The sequence below is a fragment of the Gavialis gangeticus genome, unplaced genomic scaffold (genome assembly GCF_001723915.1).
Source record: "Gavialis gangeticus isolate Ggan-Ray unplaced genomic scaffold, GavGan_comp1, whole genome shotgun sequence".
In the NCBI taxonomy this organism is placed as follows: Eukaryota; Metazoa; Chordata; order Crocodylia; family Gavialidae; genus Gavialis; species Gavialis gangeticus.
This window is the reverse complement of record NW_017729025.1, coordinates 112,137,546-112,148,268: the sequence shown is the minus strand read 5'-3', so window position 1 is coordinate 112,148,268 and position 10,723 is coordinate 112,137,546. Positions and strand designations below refer to the sequence as shown.

General features: G+C 47.3%; 1 protein-coding gene across 4 annotated transcripts in view; it reads right to left on the bottom strand.

Annotated features, from left to right (window-relative positions):
• The window catches only part of SHANK2 (SH3 and multiple ankyrin repeat domains 2), an 856,646-nt gene that overhangs the window by 715,169 nt on the left and 130,754 nt on the right, over nt 1-10,723 (bottom strand). For all 4 annotated transcript variants that reach the window (XM_019519421.1, XM_019519422.1, XM_019519423.1 and 1 more), the window contains exon 3: nt 2,405-2,633. In XM_019519421.1, coding sequence (XP_019374966.1) covers nt 2,405-2,608 — 204 coding nt within the window. In that variant the 5' untranslated portion in view covers nt 2,609-2,633. The remainder of the gene's footprint in view (nt 1-2,404; nt 2,634-10,723) is intronic.

Genomic DNA, 10,723 nt, shown 5'->3' with positions numbered 1-10,723 from the left:
ACAAGACTCTGTCCTAGAGCATATACTGTTTAACATTTACATCAATGATGTGGACATGGTGTCAGAAGAGGACTGGCCAAGTTCGCTGACAACACCAAACTCTGGGGTAAAGCATCCACACCTGAGGACAGGAGGGTGATCCAGGCGGATCTGGACAGACTCATGAAATGGGCGGACAAGAACCTGATGGTGTTCAACACCAAAAAATGCAAGGTTCTCCACCTTGGGAGGAAAAACCTGCACCATGCACATAGGCTCGGTAGTGCTACGCTGGTTAGCTCTACAGAAGAAAGGGACTTAGAGGTCATGGTTGACCACAAGATGAACATAAGCCTTCTGTGTGATGCTGCAGCTAGTAAAGTGAGCAAAACACTGGCTTGCATCCATAGATGCTTCTCAAGCAGATCCCGGGACGTCATTCTCCCATTGTACTCGGCCTTGGTGAAGCTGCAGCTGGAGTACTGTGTCCAGTTTTGGGCTCCAAAATTCAAAAAGGATGTGGAGAAGCTTGAGAGGGTGCAGAGGAGAGCCACGCACATGATCAGAGGGCAGAAAAACAGACCTTATGATGAGAGGCTGAGAGCCATGGGGCTCTTTAGCCTGGAAAAGTGCAAGCTCAGAGGTGATCTGGTGGCCACCTATAAGTTTATCAGGGTGCTCATCAGGATCTGGAGGAACGACTGTTCACCAGAGCCCCCCAAAGGGATGACAAGAGTGAATGGTCACAAACTCCACTGTGACCGGTTCAGGCTGGACATAAGAAAGAACTTCTTCACTGTCTGAGCCCCCAAGGTTTGGAACAGACTGCCACCTGAGGCGGTTCAAGCGCCCACTTTGAACACCTTCAAAACTCTTTTGGATGCTTATCTTGCTGGGATCCTATGATCCCTGCTGACTTCCTGCCCCTGGGGCAGGGGGCTGGACTCGATGATCCTCCGGGGTCCCTTCCAGCCCAAATGTCTATGAAATCTATGCCTATGAAATCTATGAAAATTCAAGCAAAAGTCTGAAACATGCCTTACTGCAACCATAAGGAAAATTTCCCTTCCTCTCCCATGATCTTCTTCTTCATCCTACATAGCTGGCTTTATTACTTCTGATTCTGGTACAGGCAGAGGTAAGCTCTACATGATGACATTATCATGTTCTGTACAGACATACCTTATGATACTTCTTGTAGTCCATCCCTCCCTGGCTGTAGAAAGGCCCTTCTTTTCATACTGAAAACGAGCTTTCATTACATTTGTCTTTTCTCTTTTTGTACCTATTCTGGGTTCAGTCACAGGGAATATGCCACTGGCAGATTCTGTAAAAGGCAGTGAGGAAGCTGAAGTTGGGCTTTTGACTTTTCAGCTTCCTACAGGATGCGTCTACACAAGATGCTTTACTGAGCAGTAGACCTAATTACTGTGCAGTAAGTGTCTATGTCTACATGTGCAGATGTTTCCTGTGCAATAATTGGCTCTAATAACAAATAAATTTGCTACCTGCAAATTCAAGTAGCAAATTTACTCGTGATTAGTAACTGTGCAGTAGCGCATGTGTAGACTCTTGACCATGAGCAAATATGCTCAGGAGATTGCTCCCTGCCCCCAGGAGCTGCCTGTTGCCAGGATGCAGGGACAATGTCCCATGCTTCGAGATCATGGGGTTGGGGCTGGGAAATCCTCATCTCCCATTCAAAACCCTGCAGTCGCAGGATCCAGGAGGGGAGATTCTTTTCTCCAAGTGCTGGCCTCATGTTCATAGAGCTGGCGCTGGGAGAGAAGGAGCTCCCACCCTGGGCTCCACAACCAAAGGACTCAAGCTGCAAAAAAAGGATCTCTCAGTGCCAGCTCTGTAATCACGGAGCCTGTTCTGGAAGATAAGGATCTCCCAGTCTGGGCCCCACAACCCTAGAGCATGAGCTGGGAGATAAGGATGCTTCCCTGCATGTGTAGATGCCTACCCGCGAATGTTTACTCATGAGTAGTTTACATGCAAGTAAACTGATCTCAGATCAAATGCATGTGTAGACACACCCACTGATATATATGAAAAATCTGGTTTCTTTGTTTTTAAAAAACCTGTTTTTTGTGTCTTCATGTATTCTGCTACTTTGTAGGCCACAGGGGAATTGGTGGAATTATGTCACCAGGCAAAAAAAGGTAACTAAACCCAGAGCCATGAAAAGAAATAAAGATTAGTCAGACTATTTTAAATTCTTTGGCTGGTTGGCTGATATTTGTTAATACATCCTTAATTTCAGTGATTAACTGAGTGCACTTTGATGTGCTGGAATTACAACGTGTCAGAGCAGCCTCCCTGTTCTCTGAAAACTCAAAATATATATTTCAAAATATAATTTTATCCTGGTTGAGGATCTAGCCAAATATTAAAAAGACTTTTAATGCAATTTCCTTACCGTTTGCTGTAGGTCAGGTATTATTATCCGTATCACTAATGTGTTGCTCTGATTATCTTCCATTCTGCTGGTTGGTTTTTCTGCTGTAGCCTTAATAGTATCATAAATAGTTTCTTCTTTGGAGCTGTCTGATTCAGATTCAACAGAATAGTCTGAAAAGCTTTGGGCCATCTCATCTTCACTTGATGTTGGACTGCGAGGCATGTTCAGTTTTTCTTACCATACGTAGCTAGCAACAGAAAACACAAGACAAAAAACAAATTAGAAGTAAAGTTTCAAACATAGTTCAGTTTGGAATTCTGTGTTTTGCTTTTTTAAAGGAAAAGCTATTTAACAATGAAGTCATCTATTTTATCTTTCTCTCATTCCCTTGCCCCACTAATATGACCTGGAAGACTGCAATGGAAATAAATGTAGTTACCGATTTATTAAAGAAAGCAGAAAGGGGAAAAAGATAACCTCCTCCCATGCCACACCCAATCTTCAAAAGGAGCCAGAACAAACTGTATGGGTATGCAGAGACAAGATTAGGAAGGCCAAGGCACAAATTAAGATGCAGTGGGCGATAACATAAAAGGCAATAAAAAGGGATTCTACAAGCATGTCAAAAGTAAGAGGAAGACCATGGAAACCATAGATCCCTTACAGAATGCAGAAGGCGACCTAGTTATGGATGATGCAGAGAAGGCTGAAGTATTTAATGCCTTTTTTACTTCAGTCTTCACAAACAGGGGCAGTTACCAGAAGCCAAGTGCAGTTGACAGCAAAGATAGGGAAGGAGACAAACAGCCTAAATCAGGAGAAGAACAGGTTGGTGTTTACTTAGGCCCCTGCCATATATTATGCTTAAGACATGATTAACAAGTGAATCATGTCTTAAGTTGTAACCCAGCCACACAAAAAACAATTAATGGTGTCCTAAAAGAAGAAATAAGCCACAAAGCTATTCCACAAAATAATGTGTAGTAACTTTGTGGCTGGTTCCTATCTTACCACTAACTGAATGTGTGGTCAGGTGTACCCCCATGGCTGGGATGCCTGTCAGCTGATAAGGCTCCCAGCACAAGGGTGCACCATATGCTCTTGCAGCTGGGGGCCCCACTAGCTCTGGGCTCCCAACTAAAGAGGATGCATCATATGCCTCCTAGGCTGGGAGCCCATAGCTGATTGGGTTCCTGGCCAAAGGGTACATCATGTGCTCCTGCAGCTGAGACCCTTATCAGATGATCCAGGATGGTGCACCCTCACCGCTGGGAGCCCCATGAGCTGAAGGGGATCCCAGACCCGGGAGTTTCCTACTTGCTGGTGCACCAGCAATAAGGCATGATGGGATCTGATGCTCGATCCCACAGTCACACCTCCTGCTATGCATGTGTTGTATGGCAGGGAGTGCAATTGTGTGGATCATGTATCAGGTCCCATCATGCCTTTACCTGTACATCTGGCAGGGGTCTTAGAGAAGTAAGATACTTTCAAGTTGGCAGGGCCAGATGGAATGCACCCTAGGGTACTCAAGGAATTGGCTGAAACAATTTCAGAGCCATTGGCTAACCTATCTGAGAGGTTATAGAGTTTGAGTGAGGTCCCAGAGGACTTAAAGGCCACATCCAGGGGAACGTGGATGTGTGGTATATGGTGCCACAGACCTGTGTACAGCACCACAAACCGCACATTCAGGCATTCCTTGCAGCTACCTTGCAGCACAGAGGGGGTTTCTGACCCCAGGAGATCCCTAGGTCAAAAAATCCCGTGCCAAAAGAAGTGGGGTGGGGCACATAGTGGCAGCATGCACTGGCCAAAACTGGAGCCTGACCAGCTGGAGCCATGCTCCAGCTGCTAGCCAGGCTTCCTGATGCAGCTGCAGCCCCGAGAGGCCTCCAGGACCCCAGGTGAGGCTGCTGGGCTAGCACAGTTACTGGCCCCAGCCTCCCCTACCCGACCTGAGGTAACCTCCCTCACATCAGAGTGCATTTGGCATGGGCATTCCCCAGGGACACACAGCAGCAGCACAAGGTGTGCTTGACTTTGATACCTGGAAAGATCATGGACAGATACCTGACACCTGGAAAGACCATGGACCTCAATGTGAAATACTTACTGTGAATCTATTATGAAGCAGCTAAAGGAGAATAAGGTGATCAGAAACAGGCAGCATGTATTCACCAAGAGCATGTCTTGCCCAGCCAACCTGATTTCCTTTTATGATAATGTGACAGATTCGGTGGATGGGGGAAAAGAACTGGCTGTGATACACCCTGACTTTAACAATGCTTTTGACACTGTCTCCCATGGCATTCTCATTAACAAAGTATGAAAATCCCTTAAGGTGGATAGATAACTGGTTGGATCACCGTACTCAATGAACAATCATCAATGGCTCAATTTCTAGTTGGGAGAAGGTATCAAGTAGGGTATGCCACGGGTTTGTCCTGAGTCCAATATTGTTTAATATCTTCACTAATGATTTGGATGATGGGATCGAATGCATTCTTAGTAAATGTGCAGACAACACCAAACTGGACAGAGTTACAGAGATTCCAGAGAGTAGGGTTAGGATCCAGAATGACCTGGATAGCCTGGAAAATGGTCTCCAATCAATAAGATGAGATTCAACAAAGACAAGTGCAAAGTCCTGCACTTGGGCAGAAATAATTGCCTCCACAAATACAGACTGCCAGACTGGGGAATGACTGATTAGGCTGCAGTACTGCACTGAAGGACCTGGTGGTTACAGTAGATTCTCCAGGGGCAGGCAATTATTTCAAGTGGAGGGCCGCTTACTGAGTTTTGACAAGACATCAAGGGCCACATGGCAGGCAGCAGATAAATATTAATTTCCTAATTTTTAGGGGCCCCGTGGACCAGATAGAATGGCCTGGTGGGCCACATCTGGCCCGTGGGCTGCATTTTGCCCACCCTTGCAGTAGACCATAAGCAGAATAAAAATCCAAAAGGTGATCTTGTTGCAAAAAAAAAAAGCCATGAGAATACAGAGTTATATCCTCAGGAGTCTCACTTGAAAATCAAGTGAAGCGATTCTTCTGTTCTCTTCAGCACTGGTGAGGCTTCACCTGGAGAACTGTGTGAGTAGCTGTGGCTGCACTGCAATTGTTGCATCTGTAAGCTCACTGACCCTGGGCTGGGCATGTACAGGTGTGCCCAAGCCCCAGGGCTAGCTGAGCTGCTAGGGCAGGGCAGTTGGTCTGTGCGCACGTGCGCACACACACACACACACACACACACACACACTGCCTTGGCACAAGGTAATACCTTTGGGAATAGGCAGGTGGAGCACTGCATTTGTAATGGGATTGAGAGGAGGCTTTTGTCACCATTTTTGCACCCGCAGGGCAGCCTGGTGAATCGCTGGGGTGTCCTGCTGTGTGGAGAGAAGGAGCTTTGGGCAGGGGGCATCCAGTGTCCTTAGTGGCTGGGCCAGTTCATTAAGCCATTATTTCTCCTCCAGGACAGGAAAACCCATCTACCTCTTGGGGAAGGAAGGAAAGGCTCCACCAGACAGCTGGCTGCACTGCCCCAGGCATCCAACACCAACCAACCCCACTCAGCCCAGCTCTGGCCACAGTGTGGCCAGGGCAGATTCCCAGGTGCCCAGTGTTTGTGCTGAATGCTGTTGGGAGGAGCAGGGAGGGGAAAAGTGCAGTTTGTGCCCCTGGCTCCCAAGTGCAGAGCTGGGTTGGAGTGGAGTGAGACCAGGTCCCAGTCCAGGGAAGGGATGCTCAAGCCTCATACCTGCTATGCCATGTTCTTTTAAGGCTGGACTGTCTGGAGAGAATGGCAGAGCTGTGGGATATGTGAAACCACAATGCAGCGGGAGTGAGGTGAGGCCCCCTGCTGACGTAACTGCAGAGGCTTACAAATTTGCTGCTGATCCTAGCACTTGCTCTCCTTCATTTCACAGGGTACCACATGTTCATTGGCATGGGGTTCATGGACTAGGGCTGTGCAAAACAGCACCATTTTGTTTCGACATCCATTTCACCATTTCAAAGGGACAGTGTTTCGTTTCATCATTTTGTTTCGAAACACTGTTCCATTTCATTTTGTCACAAATGTTTTGCTGTTTCGACGTATTTCAATGTTTTACTCATAGGCTATAATTGGGAATCATGAAAATGCCTAAAACTTTGTCATTTATTTCCTGTATCAAATGAAAATTACAAGGATGGTAGCCCCTTCTGAGGACATGAAGCCTGCCAAGTTTAGAGGAGATAGATGCAGAGGTGTCTGGGAAACTGCACCTCACACTGTTCAAAGCAAAACTACTGAAACTTGCCACCAGCGGCAGCCTCTTGTCATTTGGTGCACAGATCCAGAGCCCGCACCCCTGGGATGGCTGCAGGGCTGTGCTGGACTCCTCCCAGGGGCATAGGCCCCCACATCTGTGCTCAAGATGACAGGAGGCTGCCACCTGGGAGTGGTGCACAACCCGCACCCAGCACCAGGAAGACTGGTGCTGCCAGTGGCCCCAGGCAACAACAACAGCCTCCTGTCATCCTGAACACAGATCTGGGGGCCTACGTCCCCAGGAGGAGTCTAACAGTGCTGAGAGGGCAGGTTGAGCTCCATGGGGCTGGCAGAGCCAGTCAAAGCACAGCGCTGGCTCTCCCCCACCTCTCACCACCGGGCTATGCTCTGACCAGCTTCAGCAGCCCCATGGACCTCAGCCTGGCAGCAGAAGGTGGAGCACAGCCCTAGCTCTCCCTGACTTCTGCTGCTGGGCTGCGCTCCAACCAGCTCCGCCAGCCCCATGGAGCTCAATCTGGTGGTGGAAGGTGGAGCACAACCCTGACTCTCTCCTGCCTCCCGCTGCCAGGCTGAGCTGTGTGGGGCTAGTGGAGTCACTCAGAGAGCAGCCCTCACTCTCCCCACCTCCTGCAACCAGGCTGAGCTCTGTGGGGCTGGCAGAGCTGGTTGGAGTGTAGCCCAATGGTGGAAGGTGGGGGAGAGCCAAAGCTGTGCTCCGTCTCCCACCACCAGGCTGAGCTCCGTGGGGCTGGTGGAGCCACTCAGACTGCAACCGGGTGGCAGGAGGTGGGGGAGAGCCAGGGCTGTGTTCCAACCAGCTCCACCAGCCCCACAGAGCTCATCCCAATGGCAGGAGGCAGGGGAGAGCCAGAGCTGCGCTCTGCCTCCCACCAGTGGGCTGAGCTCTGTGGGACTGGCTGGAGCACAGCCTTGGCTCCCCCCTGCTTCCCGCCACTGGGCTGCTTTGAAACTCAAAATGTTTTGAAACTTACAAAATGTTTCAAGTGCCTTAATTTCGTTCTGAAGCTGTTTCAAAGCTTTTTGTTTCATTTCAATTTCGCTGTTTCAAGCTCAAAACTCATCAAAACAACTTGGAAATGAAACACTCTGTGAAATTTCACACAGCCCTACTGAATAGTAGTCTTTTTGTGGTGGCCCCACCCCTTGCTGATGACTAGCCAAGGAGCCTAGTGACCCCACCCCTTGCATTGATCGGCTGAGAAGGCTGTGGATCTGCCCCTTACTGGTGATTGGCTGAAGAGGCTGGTGGTCCCGCCCCTCACCAAGTGGTTGTCCTGTATTCTGGGGATGTATCAGTGGCCACACTAGGGGCCTGGGAGGTAAGACTTATAAGGGAAGGCTGAAAGAGCTTGGGTTATTTAGCTTGGAGAAAAGAAGACTGAGAGGGGATTTGGTAACAGTCTTCGATTACCTGAAAAGTAATTACAGGCAGAAAACAGATGGGCTTCTTGGTGACCACAGGGGCCAAGACTAGAAGCAATGGCCTCAAGCTTCCGCAGGCGAAATTTAAATAACAGATTAGGAAGAACTGTCTGACTATGCATGTGAACAAGTGTTCAAAACCCAGGAGAGCACAATACAACTGTAGACTCTCCCTCTGTCTCAGGAAGGGTGTTTGTGCCCAAAACCTTACAAAGAACAATTTTTCCAACTATTTAGTTGGTTTAATAACAAATATCACATTTACCCAAAGAATGGGCCTGTCCATCTCAGGTTAGGCTTTGAACCACATAAACCTGATTCGGGTTCTGCCATGTGCAGGTATTTATGCAAGCAGCTGGAGACAAGTAAAGTCAAGGGGCAGGAGGGGCTGATGGGATTGGGGTGGCTGGTGGGTCCAAGGGGCAGGCTCATGAGTCCAGAGGGAGGGGTGCCAGGTTCATGGGGGTATAATCATAAGATTGAAAATAACCCAGTCAGAGTTGCGGGGGAGGAGACTGAAACAGCATAGCCCCAGGGCTGTGGTAAGTGTCTAAACTTTCCTAGCCCCAGAACTTTTCTGTGAACATATGCAGGCATTTGTTAGGACAAGTATACCCATTTTAGATCAGGTTAACCCAGGCCTATCTAAAGTTAGGTCATCTCTGAGGTGAACTAACTTTAGATTGGGTGTGCCATTTTTAGGGAGATTTTAGCCCTGTGAATGCTTGCACGTTAGATCATCATGAGCTCAGTTAGGGTGATCTAAATGTAACACTTGTACAAACCCTATAAGGGTGGTCAAGCACTGGAACAGGCTACCTACAGAAATTGTGCATTTTCCATCCTTGGAAGTTTTCAAGAGCAGGTTAGAGAGACACTGGACTGGGATGGTTTAGCCAGAGATGCTCCTGCCTTCAGCAGGGGGCTGGACTAGATGACCTTTTGAAGTCCCTTCTAACCCTATTTTCCTAGGATCCTATTAACTGACTTGCTCCCAAATAGCACTGCCATAAGCTACATTTTCCACCGGCTCTTCCAGTAGGAAAAAGCACATTTCAGTAAAATACTGTAGGTCTAAAATGAGGTTCAAAATTAAATGTAATGCCACACAAAGTGTCTATGTATTATGAGTCTTATTTGTATAAGATATATGGCTATGACTTCATTAAAAATACTTTATAAAATAAAACAATCTAAGGAATTCAAATTTAATCAAAATATATTTCACAGTATAATGGCAGGGGGAGAAGAAAAATACTTTGGACCCACTGGTATGGATACTATAGAAATGCATGGATCATTTTATAGGGGTAAAAGACTTATAATACCACAAAGAACCACATTTAGTGTGTGTAGATAAAGTGCAACCCTCTCTCCAGTGCAGAAAACATTATAAATACCCCAATGGTATATAATCACTGCTGTGGTAAACTACTAGTTGTGCTTAACTGAATATAGATTTTTGTACATCTGGCAAACATCTAGCAAGGGTTAGGCTAAAATCATCATTTTCTCATTTTCACTTTTAAGCTGAGCCAATTTGAAAACAGGCATCTAGTGATTCATTTGTAGTTCTATGGCATCATCTAAAGGTCTCACAAAATAGAGCCAATAGACAATATTCTCTTAGCCTTTTTCAACAAAAACTGCCTTTTTTAATCAAACAAAATCTCTGTAGGAAATGTTCATTTCCCATTAAAGTCTTAGGTTTCCAGTAAAAAAAAGGAACCATGCAAAATATTGTTATAGTTTTTGTCCATTAAACAATGAAATCTTACAGTTTCCAGTGGCCAGAAACAGCTAACATTTCTTTTGCAGTTTTTCAGTGGAAGGCTTCAAAAATACTAAGAATACTTTCCACAAAACTGGGTTTTTTCCCTGTAAAAATCCATTGCCAAACCAGCTCTATTACTAACAATCATCTAGGCAAGTAGTGCATGTATTTAACAATATGTGAATTAAGTTTGCCAGTGTAATTCATCAAACAAGCCAGTGAGAGAGCTTACAACAGAATCAAAGCATCATGATTTTCCAGGTTGTAGACAGCAAGCTCTCTTCTGAGTAAGGTTAATTTCATATTGCCTTGATGTAGAGGTTCACCAATACATGGGTTCGATATCAGATCAGCACTGATATAAAGAAAATGTTCTGTATCGGAAATTGGCCCAATGTGGCCGATAATTTGTCTGATAAATGCCCATGTGTGCGCGCAGCCACAGCACAGCATGTAAGCAGTGAGGAGCAGAGCCAGCAGCTTGGGATGCTGCGTGCAGCTGGTAATTCTGTTGTGGTGGAAGGGGAAGGGGAAGGAGAAGGGGCACGGGAGTACAGATCTAGGGCCCTGTGGTGAGGGAGAGTGTGGGATTGGGGCAGGGGCTGCCCAGCTGGGGCCAGGGTGGGTACAGGACAGAAGCACGGCTCATCGGGGGGGTGCGGGAAGGAAGGGTGGGGCAACTTCTGCCACTGCGCGCGGCTCATCTGGTGCTTATCTAGCAGCTCCTGCTGCTCATCTGGGAGGGCATGGGGCGGGAAGGGGGGGTGAGCTGGGGCTGGGCTCTTCCCAGCTGGACAGATCTGCGGGCACAGGCCCCTCTGTGCGCTCTGGGATGA